The sequence below is a fragment of the Arachis stenosperma genome, chromosome 4 (assembly GCF_014773155.1).
Source record: "Arachis stenosperma cultivar V10309 chromosome 4, arast.V10309.gnm1.PFL2, whole genome shotgun sequence".
Taxonomy (NCBI): Eukaryota; Viridiplantae; Streptophyta; class Magnoliopsida; order Fabales; family Fabaceae; genus Arachis; species Arachis stenosperma.
This window is the reverse complement of record NC_080380.1, coordinates 46,981,703-47,006,030: the sequence shown is the minus strand read 5'-3', so window position 1 is coordinate 47,006,030 and position 24,328 is coordinate 46,981,703. Positions and strand designations below refer to the sequence as shown.

At 35.3% G+C, this 24,328-nt stretch overlaps 1 protein-coding gene across 1 annotated transcript; it reads right to left on the bottom strand.

Annotated features, from left to right (window-relative positions):
• Positions 1-17,914: 17,914 nt before the first annotated feature.
• Positions 17,915-19,402, bottom strand: LOC130976491 (serine carboxypeptidase-like 50). The gene has a single exon (XM_057901363.1). The coding sequence runs from the start codon at positions 19,387-19,389 to the stop codon at positions 18,037-18,039; it is 1,353 nt and encodes a 450-aa protein (XP_057757346.1). The 5' UTR covers positions 19,390-19,402; the 3' UTR covers positions 17,915-18,036.
• Between the last annotated feature and the right edge of the window lie 4,926 nt (positions 19,403-24,328).

The window sequence follows — 24,328 nt, the reverse complement described above, 5'->3', positions numbered from 1 at the left end:
CAAGAGGGAAGCCGGTTCAACTAAGAAGGCATGACCTCAAGCCCGTGGCTAGGGGATGGTTGGAGTTTATCCAACGCTCAATCATTCCCACTAGTAACCGGTCCGAAGTTACTATAGACCGGGCCATCATGATTCATAGCATCATGATTGGAGAAGAAGTAGAAGTTCATGAGGTTATAGCCCAAGAACTTTATAAGGTGGCGGACAAGTCCTCTACCTTGGCAAGGTTATCCTTTCTTCATCTCATTTGTCACCTCTGTTATTCAGTTGGAATTGACATAGAGAGAGACATCCTCATTGATGAGGACAAGTCCATCACTAAGAAAAGGATGGAGCAAACAAGAGATCCTACTCATCATGAAATCCCTGAGATACCTCAAGGGATGCACTTTCCTCCACAAAACTATTGGGAGCAAATCAACACCTTCCTAGGAGATATGAGTTCCAACATGGGACAACTAAGGGTGGAGCACCAAGAACATTCCATCCTCCTCCATGAAATTAGAGAAGATCAAAGAATCATAAGAGAGGAGCAACAAAGGCAAGGAAGAGACATTGAGGAGCTCAAGCACTCCATAAGATCTTCAAGAGGAAGAACAAGCCGCCACCACTAAGGTGGACCCGTTCTTTAATTTTCTTGTTCTTTATTTTTCTATTTTTCGAATTTTCATGCTTATGTTTATCTATGTTTGTGTCTTATGATCATTAGTGTCTTAGTGTCTATGCCTTAAAGTTATGAATGTCCTATGAATCCATCACCTGTCTTAAATGAAAAATGTTCTTAATTGAAAAAGAGAAGAATTGCATGAATTTTGAATTTTATAACAGATTAATTATTTTGATGTGGTGGCAATACTTTTGACTTCTGAATGTATGCTTGAACAGTGCATATATCTTTTGAATTTGTTATTCATGAATGTTGGCTCTTGAAAGAATGATGAAAAAGGAGACATGTTACTGAGGATCTGAAAAATCATAAAAATGATTCTTGAAGCAAGAAAAAGCAGTGAATACAAAAAAAAATGAAAAAGAAAAAGGGAAAAAGAAAAAGAAAAAAATAATGAAGTTGTGATCCAAGGCAAAAAGAGTGTGCTTAAGAACCTTGGACACCTCTAATTGGGGATTCTAGCAAAGCTGAGTCACAATCTGAAAAGGTTCACCCAATTATGTGTCTGTGGCATGTATGTATCCGGTGGTAATACTGGAAAACAGAGTGCTTTGGGCCATGGCCAAGACTCATAAAGTAGCTGTGTTCAAGAATCATCATACTTAACTAGGAGAATCAATAACACTATCTGGAATCATAGTTCCTATAGAAACCAATCATTCTGAACTTCAAAGGATAGAGTGAGATGCCAAAACTATTCAGAGGCAAAAAGCTAAAAGCCCCGCTCATCTAATTAATACTGATCTTCATAGATGTTTTTGGAATTCATTGCATATTCTCTTCTTTTTATCTTATTTGATTTTCAGTTGCTTGGGGACAAGCAACAATTTAAGTTTGGTGTTGTGATGAGCGGATAATTTATACGCTTTTTGGCATTGTTTTTAGTATGTTTTTAGTATGTTTTAGTTAGTTTTTATTATATTTTATTGGTTTTTAGTTAAAATTCACTTTTCTAGACTTTACTATGAGTTTGTGTGTTTTTCTGTGATTTCAGGTATTTTCTGGCTGAAATTGAGGGACCTGAGCAAAAATCTGATTCAGAGGCTGAAAAGGACTGCAGATGCTGTTGGATTCTGACCTCCCTGCACTCGAAGTAGATTTTCTGGAGCTACAGAAGCCCAATTGGCGTGCTCTCAACTGTGTTGGAAAGTAGACATCCTGGGGTTTCCAGCAATGTATAATAGTCCATACTTTGCCCGAGATTTGATGGTCCAAACCGGCGTTCCAAATCAGCTCAAAACTGTCCGGCGTTAAATGCCGGAACTGGCACAAGAATGGGAGTTAAACGTCCAAATTGGCACAAAAGCTGGCGTTTAACTCCAAGAAAAGTCTCTACACGAAAATGCTTCAATGCTCAGCCCAAGCACACACCAAGTGGGCCCGGAAGTGGATTTTTATGTCATTTACTCATTTCTGTAAACCCTAGGCTACTAGTTCTCTACAAATAGGACCTTTTGCTATTGTATTTTCATCTTTTGATCATTTTTCGATCTTAGGATCATCTTTGGACGTCTAGTTCTTAGATCATTGGGAGGCTGGCCATTCGGCCAGGCCTAAACCTTGTTCTTATGTATTTTCAACGGTGGAGTTTCTACACACCATAGATTAAGGTGTGGAGCTCTATTGTACCTCGAGTATCAATGCAATTACTATTGTTCTTCTATTCAATTCGGCTTATTCTTATTCCAAGATATTCATTTGCACTCAAGAACTTGATGAATGTGATGATTATGTGACGCTCATCATCATTCTCACTTATGAACGCGTGCCTGACAACCACTTCCGTTCTACAAGCAAACAAGGCTTGAATGTTTATCTCTTGGATTCCTTAATCAGAATCTTCGTGGTATAAGCTAGAATTGATGGCGGCATTCAAGAGAATCCGGAAGGTCTAAACCTTGTCTGTGGTATTCTGAGTAGGATTCAAGGATTGAATGACTGTGACGAGCTTCAAACTCCTGAAGGCTGGGCGTTAGTGACAGACGCAAAAGAATCAATGGATTCTATTCCAACCTGATTGAGAACCGACAGATGATTAGCCGTGCTGTGACAGAGCGCGTTGAACATTTTCACTGAGAGGACGGGACTGTAGCCACTGACAACGGTGATGCCCAACATACAGCTTGCCATGGAAAGGAGTAAGAAGGATTGGATGAAGACAGTAGGAAAGCAGAGAGACGAAAGGGACAAAGTATCTCCATACGCTTATCTGAAATTCTCACCAATGAATTACATAAGTATCTCTATCTTTATTTTATGCTTTATTCATAAATCATCCATAACCATTTGAATCTGCCTGACTGAGATTTACAAGATGACTATAGCTTGCTTCATACCAACAATCTCCGTGGGATCGACCCTTACTCGCGTAAGGTTTATTACTTGGACGACCCAGTGCACTTGCTGGTTAGTTGTGCGAAGTTATGAAATTATGTTTAGACCATGGTATTGAGCACCAAGTTTTTGGAGCGATTACCGGGGACTATTTGAGTTGTAAAAAGAATGAATCACAATTTCGTGCACCAAATCGCTTAATCAGGCAAGCAGAAAGTGGTGTTTTGAGAGTTATAGATCGCATTAAACAGAAATTAAAAGAATGAGAAAGCAAACAGCAGAATTGGTATGAAATATATGTGACAAGATAGTTAAGGATTCAGAGTTATTTATTCTTCCGGATTAAGTTTTCTTACTAACTATTTCAATTGTGCAAGACTCATTTCATGGCAAATTATAATTGAATAAACCCTAATTCCTTAGTGATTTAGTCTTCTCTAACCTAATCAACTTCCAATTCCTTAGTTACTTAATATAGATTAGAGTGTTAAGTTCAATTCTAGTTTATTGGTCACAAAAAACCTAATTACCCAAATATAAGAGGATTATATGTCACGTATCCCATTAAGTCCAAGTAATTAGCAGTTTAGGAGGAATTTACTTTCAAGCTAGTATTCAAGTGAGATAACTTTTCCAAGAATCACAAGAATTTAAATAGAACAAGGGTTGTTCTTCCGATACACCCAAATTCATAAGATGAAGAACGAAAGCAATCATTGACACAAAATCAATAGATTAAATAAAATAAAATGATAATAATATTAATCCATAGAAATAAACAGAGTTCCTAACCTCAACCAAGGAGGTTTAGTGGCTCATGACTCAGAGAGAAAACTAGGGTTCAGAAAATGTGAAAGTGCATAAGTGAGAAGATCCCCCGAAGGGTGAAATCTTTTCCCTTTTATATCTATCCTAATTTGATTTGAAAATAAAATAAACTAATAATTACTAAAGCCAAAAAAGACTATGTTTGGGAATAAAAATAACTAAAACAAAATAAAATAAAGTAAATATGACCCAACTCTAGCTAATGAAGCCCTTTCCTTGAACTTGGATCCGCGCTACTGGCGCTAAACGCCAGAATTGGCAATTGGCGTCCTGGAGGTAGAAAGCTTTCACTCGTTGCTGTCTTCCTGGAATTAAACACCAGGGTCGGTGGTGAGCGAAATTGTTACTCATGCTTAAATTGTTGTTCGAAATTGATTGTCCCTGGTAATGGCGCCAAAACCTGGTGCATAATACCATGGTCCAAACATAACTTCACAACTTCGCACAATAACCAGCAAGTGTACTGGGTCGTCCAAGTAATAAACCTTACGTGAGTAAGGGTCGATCGCACAGAGATTGTTGGTATGAAACAAGCTATGGTCATGTTGTAAATCTCAGTCAGGCGGATAATAATTGATTATGGGAAATATAAAGAGATACTTGCTTAAATAATAAAGGATAGAAATACTTATGTAAATTAATGGCGGGAATTTCAGATAAGCGTATGGAGATGCTTGTCCCTGTTGAATCTCTGCTTTCCTACTGCTTTTATCCAATTTTATCACTCCCTTCTATGGCAAGCTTTATGTAGGGCATCACCGTTGTCAATGGCTACATCCCATCCTCTCAGTGAAAATGGTCCAAATGCTCTGTCACAGCATGGCTAATCATCTGTCGGTTCTCAATCAGGTTGGAGTAGAATCCCTTGATTCTTTTGCGTCAGTCACTAACGCCCAGCATTCAGGAGTTTGAAGCTCGTCACAGTCATTCAATCTTGGAATCCTACTCGGAATACCACAGACAAGGTTAGACTTTTCGGATTCCTATGAATACCGCCATCAATTCTAGCTTATACCACGAAGATTCAGATTAAGGAATCCAAGAGATATGCGCCCGGTCTAAGGTAGAACAGAAGTGGCGTTCATCAGTGAGAATGATGATGAGTGTCACGGATCATCACATTCATCAAGTTGAAGTGCAACAAATATCTTAGAACAGGAATAAATCAAATTGGATAGAAAATAATAGTAATTGCATTGAAACTTGAGGTACAGCAGAGCTCCACACCCTTAATCTATGGTGTGTAGAAACTCCACCGTTGAAAATACATAAGTGAAAGGTCCAGGCATGGCTGAATGGCCAGCACCCAAACGTGGTCACAAGACCGAATGATTAAAGACTGAATAATACAATCCAAGGTATCCTATTTATACTAGACTAGCTACTAGGATTTACAGGAGTAAGTAATTGATGCATAAGCCCACTTGGTGTATGTTTGGGCTGAGCTTGATCTATCCACGAGCTGAGGCTTCTTTTGGAGTTGAACGCCAAGTTGTAACGTGTTTTGGGCGTTCAACTCCGGTTCGTGACGTGTTTCTGGCGTTTGACTCGAGACAGCAACATGGAACTGGCGTTGAGCACCAGTTTACGTCATCTAATCACGAATAAAGTATAGACTATTATATATTGCTGGAAAGCTCTGGATATTTACTTTCCAACTCCATTGAGAGCGCGCTATTTGAAGTTTTGTAGCTCCAGAAAATCCATTTTGAGTGCAGGGAGGTCAAATTCCAACAGCATCAGCAGTCCTTTGTCAGCCTCCTATCAGAGTTTTGCTCAGGTCCCTCAATTTCAGCCAGAAAATACCTGAAATCACAGAAAAACACACAAACTCATAGTAAAGTCCAGAAATGTGAATTTAGCATAAAAACTAATGAAAATATCCCTAAAAGTAACTAGATCATACTAAAAACTACCTAAAAACAATACCAAAAAGTGTATAAATTATCCGCTCATCACAACACCAAACTTAAATTGTTGCTTGTCCTCAAGCAACTGAAAATCAATTGGGATAAAAAGAGGAGAATATACTATAAATTCCAAAATATCAATGAATATTAATTCTAATTAGATGAGCGGGACTTGTAGCTTTTTGCTTCTGAACAGTTTTGGCATCTTACTTTTTCCCTTGAAGTTTAGAATGATTGGCTTCTCTAGGAACTTAGAATTTCGGATAGTGTTATTGATTCTCCTAGTTAAGTATGTTGATTCTTGAACACAGCTACTTTTATGAGTCTTGGCCGTGGCCCTAAGCATTTTGTTTTCCAGTATTACCATCGGATACATAAATGCTACAGACACATGACTGGGTGAACCTTTTCAGATTATGACTCAGCTTTGCTAGAGTCCCCAATTAGAGGTGTCCAGAGCTCTTAAGCACACTCTTTTTGCTTTGGATCATGACTTTAACCACTCAGTCTCAAGCTTTTCACTTGGACCTGCATGCCACAAGCACATGGTTAGGGACAGCTTGATTTAGCCGCTTAGGCCTGGATTTTATTTCCTTGGGCCCTCCTATCCATTGATGCTCAAAGCCTTGGATCCTTTTTACCCTTGCCTTTTGGTTTTAAGGGCTATTGGCTTTTTCTACTTGCTTTTTCTTTTTCTTTTTTTTTTCGCCACTTTTTTTCTTTTTTTTGCAAGCTTTTGCTTTTTCACTACTTTTTCTTGCTTCAAGAATCAATTTCATGATTTTTCAGATCATCAATAACATTTCTCTTTGTTCATCATTCTTTCAAGAGCCAACAATTTTAACATTCATAAACAACAAGATCAAAAATATGCACTGTTCAAGCATTCATTCAGAAAACAAAGAGTATTGTCACTACATCAATATAATTAAACTAAATTCAAGGATAATTTTGAAATTTATGTACTTCTTGTTCTTTTGAATTAAAACATGTTTCATTTAAGAGAGGTGAAGGATTTATGGAATTTATTCATAGCTTTAAGACATAGTTACTACATACTAATGATCATGAAGTAGAAACACAAAACATAAATAGACATGAAGCATAAAAATCGAAAAACAGAGAAATAAGAACAAGGAATGAGTCCACCTTAGTGGCGTCTTCTTCTTGAAGGACCAATGATGTCCTTAAGCTCTTCTATGTCCCTTCCTTGCCTTTGTTGCTCCTGCCTCATTGCTCTTTGGTCTTCTCTTATTTCATGGAGAATGATGGAGTGCTCTTGATGTTCCACCCTTAATTGTTCCACATTGTAACTCAAATCTTCTAAGAAAGTGTTGAGTTGTTCCAATAGTTGTTGGGAGGAAAGTTCATCCCTTGAGGCATCTCCGGGATTTCTTGGTGATGAGCTTCCTCATGCGTCCCTTGGGGTCCATGAGTGCACTCTCTTGTTTGCTCCATCCTCTTCTTAGTGATGGGCTTGTCCTCCTCAATGAGGATGTCTCCTTCTATGATAACTCCAGCTGAGTAACATAGATAGCAAATAAGATGAGGAAATGCTAGCCTTGCCAAAGTAGAGAACTTATCGGCTATTTTGTAGAATTCATGGGAGATGACTTCATGAACTTCTACTTCCTCTCCAATCATGATGCTATGAATCATGATGGCCCGATCCACAGTAACTTCAGATCGGTTGCTAGTGGGGATGATGGAGCGTTGAATGAACTCTAACCATCCTCTAGCCACAGGCTTGAGGTCCAGTCTTCTTAGTTGAACCGGCTTGCCTTTGGAGTCTCTTTTCCATTGAGCTCCTTCCACACATATGTCCATAAGGACTTGGTCCAACCTTTGATTAAAGTTGACCCTTCTAGTGTAAGGGCATGCATCTCCTTGCATCATGGGCAAGTTGAATGCCAACCTCACATTTTCCGGACTAAAATCTAAGTATTTCCCCCGAACCATTGTAAGATAGTTCCTTGGATTCGGGTTTATACTTTGATCATGGTTCCTAGTGATCCATGCATTGGCATAGAACTCTTGAACCATTAAAATTCTGACTTGTTGCATGGGATTGGTTAGGATTTCCCAACCTCTTCTTCGGATTTCATGTCGGATCTCCGGATACTCATTTTTCTTGAGCTTGAAAGGGACCTCAAGGATCACCTTCTTCTTTGCCACAACATTATAGAAGTGGTCTTGATGGGCTTTGGAGATGAATCTTTCCATCTCTCATGACTCGGAGGTGGAAGCTTTTGTCTTTCCTTTCCCTTTTCTAGAGGATTCTCCGGCCTTAAGTGCCATTAATGGTAATGGAAAAACAAAAAGTTTATGCTTTTACCACACCAAACTTAAAATATTGCTCGCCCTCGAGCAAGAGAAGAAAGAAAAGAAGAAAAAGAAGAAAAAGAAGAAGAAGAAAATATGGAGGAGAAGTGGAGGTGTAGGTTCGGCCAAGGTATAGAAGAGGGGGTTGTGTTGTGTGAAAATTAAGGAGAATGGAGGGGTATATATAGGGAGGGGGGAGAGGGTAGGTTCGGCCATTTAGGGTGGGTTTGGGAGGGAAAGATTTTTGAATTTTGAAGGTAGGTGGGGTTTCTGGGGAAGAGTGGATGGATGTGAGTGGTGAAGGGGGTAATTGGAAAGAGAGATTGAGGTGATTGGTGAAGGGTTTTGGGGAAGAGTGTTTATTGGAAAGAGAGAATGAATGTTGAGAAGATGGAAGAATATGTTAGGTGGGGATCCTGTGGGGTCCAAAGATCCTGAGATGATCCTGTAGGGTCTACAGATCCTGAGGAGTCAAGGATTTTCATCCCTGCACCAATTAGGCATGTAAAATGTCTTAGTATACCATTCTGGCGTTTAAACGCCGAAGTGGTGCACGTTCTGGGTGTTGAACGCCCATGTGTAGCATATTTCTGGCGTTGAACGCCAGTTCCATGCATGTTACTGGCGTTCAGTGCCAGCTTTCCTCAGGGCACATTCCTGGCATCCAAACGCTAGGATGTTGCTTGTTTCTGGCGTTCAGCGCCAGATCCATGCTTTGTTCTGGCGTTGAACGCCAGCCAGATGCACCTTACTGGCGTTTAAACGCCAGTAAGTCCTTCCTCCAGGGTGTGATTTTTCTTCTGCTGTTTTTGATTCTGTTTTTAATTTTAATATTTTTTTGTGACTCTTCATGATCATGAACCTACTAAAACACAAAATAAAAATAAAATTAGATAAATAAAAATTGGGTTGTCTCCCAACAAGCGCTTCTTTATTGTCAATAGCTTGACAGTGGGCTCTCATAGAGCCACAAAGGTGATCAGGTCAATGTTGTGAACTCCCAACACCAAACTTAGAGTTTGGATATGGGGGTTCAACACCAAACTAGAGTTTGGTTGTGGCCTCTCAACATCAAACTTAGAGTTTGATTGTGGGGGCTCTGTTTGACTCTGTACTGAGAGAAGCTCTGCATGCTTACTCTCTTTTGTTATAGAGGGATGGCCGTGTGCCTTAAACACAAGGTAGTCCCCATTCAATTGAAGGACTAATTCTCCTCTGTTAACATCTATCTCAGCTTCTGCTGTGGCTAGGAAAGGTTTTCCAAGGATGATGCATTCATTCTCTTCCTTCCTAGTGTCTAGGATTATGAAATCAGCAGGAATGTAAAGGCCTTCAACCTTTACTAATACGTCCTCTACTAATCCAAAAGCCTGTCTTACTGACTTGTCTGCCAATTGTAATGAGAATAAGGCAGGCTGTACCTCAATGATCCCTAGTTTCTCCATTACAGAGAGTGGCATAAGATTTATGCCTGACCCCAGGTCACACAGAGCCTTGTTAAAGGTCATGGTGCCTATGGTACAGGGTATTGAGAATTTGCCAGGATCTTGTCTCTTTTGAGGTAAAGTTTTCTGAATCCATGTATCTAGTTCACTAATGAGCAAGGGAAGTTCACTTTCCCAAGTCTCATTACCAAACAACTTGGCATTCAACTTCCTGATGGCTCCTAGATATTGAGCAACTTGCTCTCCAGTTACATCTTCATCCTCTTTAGAGGAAGAATAGTCTTCAGAGCTCATGAATGGCAGAAGGAGATTTAATGGAATCTCTATGGTCTCTATATGAGCCTCAGATTCCTTTAGGTCCTCAATGGGAAACTCCTTCTTGCTTGAGAGACGTCCCAGGAGGTCTTTCTCACTAGGATTTTTGTCCTTCTCCTCCCTTGTGCATTCGGCCATATTGATTACATCAATGGCCTTGCACTCTCCTCTTGGATTTTCTTCTGTATTGCTTGGGAGAGTACTGGGAGGAGTTTCAGTGACTTTCTTATTCAGCTAGCCCACTTGTGCCTCCAAATTTCTAATGGAGGATCTTGTTTCACTCATGAAACTTAAAGTGGCCTTAGACAGATCAGAGACTAAAATTGCTAAATTAAGGGCCTCTGCTCAGAATTCTCTGTCTGTTGCTGAGAAGATGATGGAAAAGGCTTGTTATTGCTTAGCCTATTTCTTCTACCATTATTAAAGCCTTGTTGAGGCTTTTGTTGATCCTTCCATGAGAAATTTGGATGATTTCTCCATGATGAATTATAGGTGTTTCCATAAGGTTCACCCATGTAATTAACCTCTGCCATTGCAGGGTTCTCAGGATCATAAGCTTCTTCAGAAGCTGCCTCTTTAGTACTATTGGATGCATTTTGCCATCCATTCAGACTTTGAGAGATCATGTTGACTTGTTGAGTCAACTCTTTGTTCTGAGCCAATATGGCATTCAGAGCATCAATTTCAAGAACTCCCTTTCTCTGAGGCGTCCCATTATTCACATAATTTCTCTCAGAAATGTACATGAATTGGTTATTTGCAACCATGTCAATAAGTTCTTGAGCTTCTGCAAGCATTTTCTTTAGGTGAATGAATCCACCTGCAGAATGGTCCAATGACATCTTGGAAAACTCAGATAGACCATAATAGAATATATCTAATATGGTCCATTATGAAAACATGTCAGAAGGACGCTTTTTGGTCATCTGCTTGTATCTTTCCCAAGCTTCATAGAGGGATTCACCATCTTTTTGCTTGAAGGTCTGAACATCCACTCTAAGCTTGCTCAACTTTTGAGGAGGAAAGAATTTATCCAAGAAGGCAGTGACCAGCTTTTCCCAGGAGTCCAGGCTATCTTTAGGTTGTGAGTCCAACCATGTTCTAGCTCTGTCTCTTACAGCAAAGGAGAAAAGCATGAGCCTGTAGACTTCAGGATCTACTCCATTCGTCTTTACAGTCTCACAAATCTGCAAGAACTCAGTTAAAAACTGGTAAGGATCTTCAGATGGAAGTCCATGAAACTTGCAGTTTTGTTGCATTAGAGAAACTAATTGAGGTTTCAGCTTAAAATTATTTGCTCCAATGGCCGGAATGGAGATGCTTCTTCCATCAAATTTGGAAGTTGGTTTAGTGAAATCACCAAGCATCCTCCTTGCATTATTGTTGTTGGGTTCAGCTGCCATCTCTTTTTCTTGTTCGAAAATTTCAGAAAGGTTGTCTCTGGATTGTTGTAATTTAGCTTCTCTTAATTTCCTCTTCAGAGTCCTTTTAGGTTCAGGATCAGCTTCAACAAGAATGCCTTTTTCCTTGTTCCTGCTCATATAGGGAAGAAGAGAACAAGAAAAGAAAGAGGAATCCTCTATGTCACAGTATAGAGATTCCTTTATGTTAGTAGAAGAAGAAAGGGAATAGGTAAGGGCAGTGATTTGAGATGAAGAGAGGTGAAAAGAAGTGTTAGTAAATAAATAAATAAATAGAAGAAGATGAGAGATAGAGAATTTCGAAAATAATTTTGAAAAAGGTAGTTAGTGATTTTTGAAAATTAAAGATAAGATATAATTAAAATTAAAATTTAAAACAATTAGTTAATTTAAAAAGAATTTTGAAAAAGGGATGAAATATTTTCGAAAATTAGAGAGGAAAAAGTAGTTAGGTGGTTTTGAAAAAGATAAGAAATAAACAAAAAGTTAAATAGTTAGTTGAAAAAGATATTAAAATCAAATTTGAAAAGATAAGAAGATAAGAAGTTATATAAGATATTTTGAAATTAAATTTTTGAAAAAGATAAAATTTTGAAAAAGATATGATATAAAAGATAAGATAAGAAGATATGATAAAAAGATAGGATTGAAAAAGATTTAATTTTAAAATTAAAATTAATTACTTGACTAACAAGAAACTAAAAGATAAGATTCTAGAATTTAAAGATTGAACTTTTCTTAATAAGAAAGTAACAAACTTCAAATTTTTGAATCAATCACATTAATTGTTAGTGTAATTTCGAAAATTTGAAATAAAGTTAAGAAAAAGATTTTTGAAAAATAATTTTCAAAATTTTTTTGAAAAAATAGAAAAAATGAAAAAGATATGATTTTTGAAAAAGATTTTGAAAAGATAAGATTTCTTTAAAATTGAAAATTTGACTTGACTTACAAGAAATAACAAATTTTTAAAAATTTTTGACTAAGTCAACTCAAATTTTCAAAATTTTGGAGAGAAATAAGGAAAAGATATTTTTTTATTTTTGAATTTTTAATGATGAGAGAGAAAAACACAAAAATGACCCAAAACATGAAAATTTTGGATCAAAACACAAGATGCATGCAAGAACACTATGAATGTCAAGATGAACACCAAGAACACTATGAAGATCATGATGAACATCAAGAACATATTTTTGAAAAATTTTTAATGCAAAGAAAATATGCAAGACACCAAACTTAGAATTCTTTAATGCATGGACACTATGAATGCAAAAATGCATATGAAAAACAATAAAAGACACAACACAAGAAATCATCAAGATCAAACAAGAAGACTTACCAAGAACAACTTGAAGATCATGAAGAACACTATGAATGCATGGAATTTTCGAAAAAAATAATGCATAAATTTTAAAGACATGCAATTGACACCAAACTTAAAAATTGACTCAAGACTCAAACAAGAATCACAAAATATTTTTGGTTTTTATGATTTTCTAAATTTTTTGTATTTTCTATTTTTTTCGAAAATAATAAATTTGGAAAAAAAACGAAAACAAAGAAAAATTTTGAAAAATTTTTGAAAACTTTTTGAAAAGAAAATTACATAATCTGAGCAACAAGATGAACCGTTAGTTGTCTATACTCGAACAATCCCCGGCAACGGCGCCAAAAACTTGGTGAGCGAAATTGTTACTCATGCTTAAATTGTTGTTTGAAATTGATTGTCCCTGGTAATGGCGCCAAAACCTGGTGCATAATACCATGGTCCAAACATAACTTCACAACTTCGCACAACTAACCAGCAAGTGTACTGGGTCGTCCAAGTAATAAACCTTACGTGAGTAAGGGTCGATCCCACAGAGATTGTTGGTATGAAGCAAGCTATGGTCATCTTGTAAATCTCAGTCAGGCGGATAATAATTGATTATGGGAAATATAAAGAGATACTTGCTTAAATAATAAAGGATAGAAATACTTATGTAAATTAATGGTGGGAATTTCAGACAAGCGTATGGAGATGCTTGTCCCTGTTGAATCTCTGCTTTCCTACTGCTTTTATCCAATTTTATCACTCCCTTCTATGGCAAGCTGTATGTAGGGCATCACTGTTGTCAATGGCTACATCCCATCCTCTCAGTGAAAATGGTCCAAAAGCTCTGTCACAGCATGGCTAATCATCTGTCGGTTCTCAATCAGGTTGGAGTAGAATCCCTTGATTCTTTTGCGTCTGTCACTAACGCCCAGCCTTCAGGAGTTTGAAGCTCGTCACAGTCATTCAATCCTAGAATCCTACTCGGAATACCACAGACAAGGTTAGACTTTCCGGATTCCCATGAATGCTGCCATCAATTCTAGCTTATACCACGAAGATTCTGATTAAGGAATCCAAGAGATATGTGCCCAGTCTAAGGTAGAACGGAAGTGGTTGTCAATCACGTGCGTTCATCGGTGAGAATGATGATGAGTGTCACGGATCATCACATTCATCAAGTTGAAGTGCAACGAATATCTTAGAACAGGAATAAATCGAATTGGGTAGAAAATAATAGTAATTGCATTGAAACTTGAGGTACAGCAGAGCTCCACACCCTTAATCTATGGTGTGTAGAAACTCCACCCTTGAAAATACATAAGTGAAAGGTCCAGGCATGGCTGAATGGCCAGCCCCCAAACATGGTCACAAGACCGAATGATCAAAGACTGAATAATACAATCCAAGGTATCCTATTTATACTAGACTAGCTACTAGGGTTTACAAGAGTAAGTAATTGATGCATAAATCCACTTCCGGGGCCCATTTGGTGTATGTTTGGGCTGAGCTTGATCTATCCACGAGCTGAGGCTTCTTTTGGAGTTGAACGCCAAGTTGTAACATGTTTTGGGCGTTCAACTCCGGTTCGTGACGTGTTTCTGGCGTTTGACTCTAGACAGCAACATAGAACTGGCGTTGAGCGCCAGTTTACGTCATCTAATCACGAATAAAGTATAGACTATTATATATTGCTGGAAAGCTCTGGATGTCTACTTTCCAACGCTGTTGAGAGCACGCCATTTGGAGTTCTGTAGCTCCAGAAAATTCATTTCGAGTGCAGGGAGGTTAGATTCCAACAGCATCAGCAGTCCTTTGTCAGCCTCCTAGCAGAGTTTTGCTCAGGTCCCTCAATTTCAGCTAGAAAATACCTGAAATCACAGAAAAACACACAAACTCATAGTAAAGTCCAGAAATGTGAATTTAGCATAAAAACTAATGAAAATATCCCTAAAAGTAACTAGATCATACTAAAAACTACCTAAAAACAATGCCAAAAAGCGTATAAATTATCCGCTCATTAGTCGGCGTTTAGCGCTCTATGAGGCAGTGGCTTGGGAGATAGTTACGAGGTCCTTAGCCCTAAATGCCACGCCAAGTCGTGGCGTTTAGTGCTATGATGCTAGAAGGAAAGTATAGACTATTATATATTGTTGGAAAGCTCTAGAAATTGGATTTCTAATGTAACTAGAACTGCCTTAATTGGACTTCTATAGCTCAAGGTATACGCATTGGAGTGCGACAAGGTCAGGGTTGACACCATCCACTTTCTTCCTTTTTTTCTTCACGAACTCTACCAAACTCACTCACATTTTTTCTGAAATAAATAAAACCACAATGTACCTTAAAGTAGCATCTAAACCAGTTCAAACCCTAAAATCTAAATAAAACTCAATAAATTCATATCTAAAATAATAAGAAAATATAGAAAAGATGTTCACGCATCACAACGCTGCCAAGATCTCAAAAACGAAGGCGACGACGCTGAGACCTCAAAAGATGAGGGCGACAAGACCTTAGAAGATGGCACTGCAATCAGAAGATAATGAAGACGGCACTACGACAAAGAAGACAGTGTTGTGGTTTTGGCGGGTAACTCAGTAACTGTTGGGAGAATATGAGAATGGTGCGGGTGAATTGAGTTAGGGTTTGCGAGGGTATTTCAGTAACTTTATTTTTTTATTTAAATTAGTGACCGATTTAGTGACCATTTCTTTAGCGATCGAATTAGCGACCAAGCAAGATTTTTACCCTATTTCTCTATCGGTTGCAAAATCAATCACTAAATTAAAAAAATAGTGACCGATTTTGCGACCAAGAATTCTAAAGATGTTTATTTTCTTGTTTTGGTTACTAATTTGGTCGCTAAATTAAAAAATAGCGACCGATTTAGCGACCAACTTTATTCTGGTTGTATAATAAATTTATTGGTCGCTAATTCGGTTGCTATTAGTGACCAATTTTCTTGGTCGCTAAAACCAATCGCTATCTTAACAATTAGCAACCGATTTAGCGACCAAACAAAAGTTCATCCTTTCTCTATCAATTGCAAAATCGATCGCTAAAAAAATAGTGACCGATTTTGTGACTAAAAATCCAAAGTCGTTTCTTCAGTTGCTTTGGTTGCTAATTCGGTCCCTAAATTAAAAAATAGCGACCGATTTAGCGACCAACTTTATTCTGGTTGTATAATAAACTGAACGGTTGCTAATTCGGTTGCTATTAGTGACCGATTTTGTGGGTCGCTAAAATCGGTCACTGAACATCATTTAGCAACCAATTTAGCGACCAATTTTTTTCTGGTCCTAGAAATTCTATATTGGTTGCTAAATTAATCGCTATTAGCAACCAATTTTTTCAGTCGATAATATCGTTCGCTATTCTGATAATTTCTTGTAGTATCTCTACTCTAGAATATCATATAGATTACTCTAATTCAGTTAAATTAATTAGATAGTACTGACAGTAATTCTTACTGGTTGAATTTTGGACCTGGATATTATATTATTTAATAAAATATTATTATCTTAAAATATTATTATTATTTTTATTATATTATTGATAAAATAATAAAATATTTGTATTACTCAGTTTATTGAAAAGCTAGATTGTTACACAACTGAATCGATTCCTTTTGCGGCTCGATTTGGTCGAATCAGCTACTAATTCGGGCAAAAATGACTAAGTATGTTGCAGTCTTCAGGAGACACGAACAAAAATGACGTGAGTAATAGACCAGTATTGAGTAGAAATTCATTTCAAAGACTCTCTCCCCTCCCTCCCCTTCCGTCCCATTTCTCTCCCTCCCTCTCTCTCTCAAGATGGAGAACTCCAACAAAGCTTATTGAAAATGAAAGGTTGGAAGTACGAATGTGAGAAAATTAATAGAGGTGTCCCCGTTTAAGATCGTACCTATAAGGACACATTCATTTTGTTTAACGCATAATTTTATTAATTTTAATAATTTTATCACGATAAAGACGTACTTATAAAATTTAATATGATATAAAACTATAGAGATCTAATTAAAAAAATATATAAAAATTTAATAAATTATAAGAACTAACAAAATAACTAAACTAATTTCTAAATATCAAAATTTTAGTTTTTAAGATTTTTTTTATACTGACAAAACATATTTATACGGGCTAATATATGTGCATAACGAAGTTTAGTGTAGGCAAAGGCTAAGGATTTGCTTGTTTCTACTTTTCCGAAAAGTGATTTTACAATTTGATTTTGTTATATAAATAAAATAATTTGAAACTTATTCTAATGAAATATTGTTATATTTTAACCTTTTTTAAAAAAAATTAATATTTTATTTTATTTAAAAAAGGTTATTTTACAAATAAATTTATAAAAATATGTCAAAATTATTTTATTTTTTTTTAATTAAAATAAGTTAAAATACCACATTTTAAAGTCTAAATTTTACTATGACAATAAAAAAGGCAGTTAAGTATTTAACTTATTTTTTTAATATTTAAAATAAAAAATAATTGTTGACTATATATTTGTATTAAATACTATCGAAGTTTATTTGACAATGCAAAAATATTAAAGGAGAAAAAATCTTAAATAGTTTTTAACAATTGTTTCAAAAGATAACAAAGTTTTTCACAAAAAAAATATTTTTTTAATTCTTTATATTTATTTTTATGAAACTGATTAACTTCTCTGTTAATATTTTCTTTTTATATAAATAGAATAAACCTATAAAACATGTTAAACTGTTGATTTGTTCATTAAAAAATAACTAGAATTAATAATTTTTTTTTGTTGAGAATCTTATTATTTTTTAAGAATAATTATCAAGATTATTTAGCTTTTAATTTTATTTATTTATTATATTTTTAAATATATTAATTAAATTTATTGTATAAAATTAAAAAATATTAATAATTTTTAAATTATTTTTACTTATAAAATTAAATAAAAAATATATTAATAATTAATATGTCAAATAAATATATTTAAACAAAAATTATTCATAAAAAAATCAATCTAACAAAATTAAATATTGAGAGTCCAATTGAGTATTCACCCAAATTATAATGGTCAATACAAAAAAAAAATTACAAATATAAGATAGAATATGCAGTCAACCGTATTAGATAGGATATTAGGATTCGATAAACTTCAATTTGGGAAACATATAAAGAATAAAATGACAAACTAATCCTTTATCATTTTTTTGATTGTCTACAATATTTTTTAACTCCATAAGTTAAGAATTAAGTTGTTGTAGATTTAAGATTTATTTAAAGGTATATCGTTAGTTAATAAGTTTTTGTATGTAGAAAGCAAAATTTAAACTCCTAATATTTATTTAAACGAACAAGTGAATTGAACACTCTACCAATCTAAGTTGGTTCGTTTGCCATTTTATTGAAAGGAAGAAATCACAAGTCATAGTCACATTAATTTACCCAATGAATACTACAGTATAGTACTCATTTATTAGTCACTTTCACTTTCACAAGTAAGCAAAAGAAGATGAATTTGCAAATATACCCTTTTGCAAGACCCATTCTTCAATCATTGCTTGAGCATTGAGGGGCTGGTCAGCAGGGACAAAATGGCCACCACCCAAGACAACAACATTGGTGAGTGACTTCCATTGTTGGACATAGCCAGCAAGCTCTCCATTCACCTTCCATATCTTCCTGTCTGCATTCACATACTCCACAATCCCTTCCCAGTTCATAGTCTTCACCCATGCCGCAACTTGCACAGGACCATCAAGCAAATCAAGTTGACCTTGATACAACAACACCCTAATAGTGTTGCTTCTCAACAACTCCTCCACCATGAACTTCACACTCTTCATCAAATCAGCATACAATGAAGCTTTAACATCACCGTCATGTAACTCCCACATTATCGATTCGTTCACTCCCAGTGTCTTCTTCACCTCAGCCAAGTTCAAGAACTGAGTAATCCAATCTTCATAGCGGTACGGATGATCTTTCCTTGAGTAATCATACAAAGTAGCCAACCCTGCCATTTCTTGAAGCTTCGTGAAGGTTTTGGTTTGTGCATCCGTTGCTTCACTCCAATTCCGTATCTGTACCAAATTAACTGCTTCAATCTGAATCTTCTCCAACTCGTTCTTCTGCCTCTCATTGATCAAACCAACATGATAAGCAGTGTTAGCATGAGTCAGAATTTGAGTCGTTGGATCTGTTGCTCCATCACCAATAGCAACACCAGCCAAATTCAATTTCTCAGAGTCAGTCAACCTTGCATTCTCCTTCAATATATGGTACCCTATTGAAGCAATATACTTGCCACCATAGCTTTCTCCCGTAATGTAAATGGGGCGATGTTTGAAAACAGGATGAAGCTGAAGAAACGTTGTTATAGCAGAAAAGAGGTGTTTTGCAACACCATTTTGATCCGTCGGGATCTCGGTTAATGATGACGCCACACTAAAACCAGTACCAATGGGGTTATCGAGAAAAAGAAGGCCAAAGAGTCTGTTCCATGCACCGGAGTTGGGTCGGAAAGTGAGGGACTTGTCGGAGAAAGTCCATGGTCCAACCTCATAGAGGTTGCCTAACATGGAGGAGCAGCCAGGGCCACCCTGGAGCCAAATGAGAAGTGGGGTTTCGGAGAGAGGTAAGGTTGAGTTCTGAGCTTCGTAGAATGCATAGAAGATTGCAGAAGAAGAAGTGGTAGTTACTGGAAGGTAACCAGATTTGGTGGGGTGAGCTTCTTTGGGGAATGGATTGTTTGAGTTTGAAGAAGCTAAGACATTAGTTTGAATGGTGAAGAAGAAGCCTAAGGAAATAACAATGGAGATGAGGAAGAAGAAGGAGGACTCCATATATGCTTTATGGCTTATTATGGCTCTATTGCAGAGTAGGTAGTTTACATATATAGATCAATAAGAACTAAAAGATTATAATATAATGATTAAAATAAAATTATATTAAAAATAAATTAAATTATATAAATATTTATATATAAATATATAATAATTAATTTTATAATGTAAATAATATTTTTAAATAAAATTAGTTAATTATTTTTTTTTAATTTTGTAGCTTCTAAAACTAATATTTTAATTGGATAAACAATAAAAAAAATAATTCGAATAATTTTAATGTTAATAAAAATATTTTTAAATAATTTAAAAATATGTTAAAACTAACTAACTTTGGTCAAAATTTTACTCTTTAATATAAAAAAATAACGTGATTCATTTGCTAATATAAAAATTTTACTTGTTATATAAAAAATTTTATTTATCACATTAATTTTTTATTAATATTAAATGTCTTCATTTATGAATATATATTTTTATTATATTTTTAATTAAAATTTTTTTATTAATAATAAAATTTAAAAATATTTTTATCAACTACAAAATCATTCAGATACATTTTCGATCATTTATCCTCTTAATTTGATTCCTTTGGGGTTTGTGGATGATGTTACGTCGTACGTGCTGCTGCTGCTGCATTGCGGGTCCGGTTTAATTGCGACCACTAAAATAATTTAAATGATACTTTGGAGTATTTTTTTTAATTTTTCTGGTGACTTTGGAGTTCATATACTATACTACGGTCCAGAAGTATTTAGTTGAAGAAAAATCTTTTCATGTATTTATAAAACAATAATATTATGTCTACTTCTAAATTTGCGATTATTTTTATGCATTAAACTAAATCAAATTTAGAATAAAATGAGATGGATAAAAAAATACAACTAACTAAATATATATTCAAATTAGTTATCAAACTATATATATATATACCAAAAATAGAAAAATTGAAACTCGTAATCTCTTAAATGAATATGCAGAAAGTCATAAAAAAATGAGTATATAAAAATAATAGTGTCATTTAAATTTTAGTTTGTTGGCAAAATTAAATATATTATTAGTATATAATATATATTAAAAACCAGTTAAATTAGATGTATTATATATAAATATATAGTGATTAATTTTGATAATTAATTTTAATATATAAATAATATTTTTAAAAAATAGGAGTACAAATTTAATTAATAATTATAAATTAGATATACAAATATGCTATATATAGAGTTAAGTTTATAGATTAATTGTTAGAGTAACAAGACAAGTAGTGGTTTTGTGTTCGGTGAAAGTATTGTATTAAACAAACAAAAAATATATTAATCTCTTGTTCCACCAACTTTTAACTAGCTATATAAACAAAAATCTCCTCTATATGAATATACTAGTAAGATTCGGCATTCAAATTTACTCTCACCTGGTCCTCACACCTTCATTTCGCACTTTCGACAAAATTGTACCAATCGCCGTGGCCCATTATTATATACGGGTTAGGTAAGATTTGTGGGTATGAGAGCAACCATTTAGACACGTTTATTTTACTATTAGAAAATTAGTTATTACAGACGAATATTTTTGATAAATTTTATTCTATCGAAATACAGACAAAATTTTAGAAGAATTTTTTGTTAAAAAACAAAAAAAATGAATTAGCATAAATTACAAACAAAAAAGAGAATCCGTCTATAATTCTATCGAAAAAATTAAAGTTTTTCATAAAAAATTTTCCATCTGTAATTAAATAGACAAAATACTGCATTTTATTAAATTATTACAGACGAAAAATCCGTCTGTAATTTAAAATTTCCGTCGAAAAATATTAGATTAAACCTAATTCTACCCCACTCTTTCGAGCTCCATTCACACTCCATTCAACTAAAACGAGCCTCTTCTTCTCTCCTTCCACGAGCTTCTTCTTCCGCCGCTGCTGCTTGTGTCGCGTCTCCTCATCGCATGAGTTTCAGTTACATCCAATTCGAATCAATTCAACAATGGCCGCCACTCAACTAAAACGAGCCTCTTCCTCTCTCCTTCCACGAGCTTCTTCTTCCGCTGCTGCCGCTTGTGTCGCGTCTCCTCATCGCATGAGTTTCAGTCACATCCAATTCGAATCAATTCAACAATGGCCACCGTGGCTTCACTTTCCTCCAAACAAAATTGAAAAACCCTAACCTGGAGGCCTTCCACTGCAAACCTACCGATCCCTAATTCCGTCTCATCATCAGAGGTAAAATAAAATCCCTTTCGCCCATTTCAACCCTTCTCCCCCCCAACAGTCTCTATACTCTCTCTCCAATTCAATTGTACAATTTTATTTTCTTTTTTATTCTCTCCCTTTCGATGTTCTGTTTTTATTCTGCTGAGAATTGAAATTGCTGGCTGAATTAGCTTAATTTTAGGTCTTCTATTCACCTTTCAGTTTTATTGTTGTTCCTTATTTTTTGATTTTTGTATTGCCGCAGATTGAAAATGAGTAGCCGTGGGAGCAGAATAGTCTATGTTGGGAACATTCCTGGTGATATTTTCATTCTTCTGGAATTCTGGTAACTGGTAAGTAGAAGATTTGTTTTCAAAGGTACTTTGCTATTTTCATTCTTCTGGAATTCTGGTAACTGGTAAGTTAGGGGAGGCAAATGGCCGTCGCTGGTGATATTCAACTAACACTTTTTTTATTTCTTTATCTTTCAACTGGATATGCTACAAGAGGAGAATGAGGTTATATTAGAAAAGGTGGCGCTCTTCTGGCCTAACAAAGTTGGTTTTAAACTCAAATTATGTGATATTTAACATATCTGCTTGATTATATTGACAGTTAAAAATTGTAGAGGAAAAACGCCAAGAAGTGGGGGCCAGAGCTAGGGAGCTTGATAAACAGGTGAGGGTCCCCCCTTCTCTTCTCCTTTTTCCAAACCAAAAAAAAAAAGATATTAACTGAGCTTTGAAAACTAACAATATTAATGTATAATACCATTGTTTATATTAATGTATATCTGAGTTTGATTTTTCATTTGCTTAATACTTACCAATAGAAACTACTTTACACCTTGTGTTGCCTTTGCTGATTTTTCGTGTCCTTGTTCATTTTAATTTTGGCAGGTTGCTTCTCTTAGAGAAGGCGTATCCATAGAAACCAAACTTTTGAGCAGGTAAGCTAGCTTGTGTGCTATTTATGTAGGAAGGAAGCTACTTTGTGACAAAGAGAAGTATGCCAGAAGAATGGATATTAATCATATTATATTTGGCAGAAATATGAACTGAGGAAATCACAGCCCCCTTTGTGGAATACTCAATTATATTGAGAGACAGAATTTTATGGAATACTCAATTTTTTTATTTATTGGTGGAGTTTCTACACACCATAGATTAAGGGTGTGGAGCTCTGCTGTACCTCGAGTTTTAATGCAATTACTACTATTTTCTATTCAATTCAGCTTATTCTTGTTCTAAGATATAATTCGTACTTCAACCTGATGGATGTGATGATCCGTGACTCATCATCATCCATCCTTATGAACGTGTGCCTGACAACTACCTGCGTTCTACCTAAGATTGAATGAATATCTCTTGGATTCTTTAATCAGAATCTTCGTGGTATAAGCTAGAACCCTTTGGTGGCCATTCTTGAGAATCCGGAAAGTCTAAACCTTGTCTGTGGTATTCCGAGTAGGATTCAGGGATTGAATGACTATGATAAGCTTTAAACTTGTGATTGTTGGGCGTAGTGACAGACGCAAAAGAATCAATGGATTCTATTCCGACATGATCGAGAACCGACAGATGATTAGTCGTGCTGTGACAAGAGCATTTGGACTTTTTTCACTGAGAGGATGGGAAGTAGCCATTGACAACGGTGATGCCCTACATACAGCTTGCCATGGAAAGGAGTAAGAAGAATTGGATGAAAGCAGCAGGAAAGTAGAGATTCAGAAGGAACGCAGCATCTCCATACACTTATCTGAAATTCCTACCAATGATTTACATAAGTATTTCGATATTATTTTATGTTTTATTTATTATAAAATTCAAAACCATTATAACCATTTGAATCTGCCTGACTGAGATTTGCAAGATGACCATAGATTGCTTCATACCAACAATCTCTGTGGGATCGACCCTTACTCACGTAGGGTATTACTTGGACGACTCAGTGCACTTGCTGGTTAGTTGTGCGAAGTTGTGACAAAGTGTGATTCACGTTTGAGAGCGCTACCAAGTCTTTGGCGCCATTGTTGATGATCACAATTTCATGCACCAAGTTTTTGGCGCCGTTGCCGGGGATTGTTTGAGTTTGGACAACTGATGGTTCATCTTGTTGCTCAGATTAGGTAATTTTCTTTTCAAAAATTTTTTTTTTCAAGAATTCTTTCTTTTTCGTTTTTCAAAAAAAAAAATTTTCCAAAAAAAATTATAATAATTTTCGAAAAAAAATCCAAAAAAAAATTTGTAAAATCATAAAATCAAAAATATTTTTGTGTTTCTTGTTTGAGTCTAGTGTCAAATTGTAAGTTTGGTGTCAATTGCATGTTTTTAAAATTTATGCATTTTTCGAAAACTCATGCATGCGTTCTTCATGATCTTCAAGTTGTTCTTGACAAGTCTTCTTGTTTGATCTTTAAATTTTCTTGTTTTGGGTTTTTTGTGGTTTTTCATGTGCATTCTTGCATTCATAGTGTCTAAGCATGAAAAATTTCTAAGTTTGGTGTCTTGCATGTTTTCTTTTCTTGAAAATTTTTTCAAAAATAATTCTTGATGTTCATCTTGACATTCATAGTGTTCTTGCATGCATCATGTGTTTTGATTCATAATTTTCATGTTGTGAGTCATTTTTGTTGTTTTTCTCTCTCCTCATTAAAAATTCAAAAAATAAAAAAATTATCTTTTCCATAATTTTCTCATAAATTTTGAAAATTTGAGTTGACTTAGTCAAAATTTAAAAAAAAAA

Excerpts from the sequence above, each read along its gene's own strand:
- LOC130976491 (XM_057901363.1), bottom strand. The coding sequence starts at position 19,389 with ATGGAGTCCTCCTTCTTCTTCCTCATCTCCATTGTTATTTCCTTAGGC.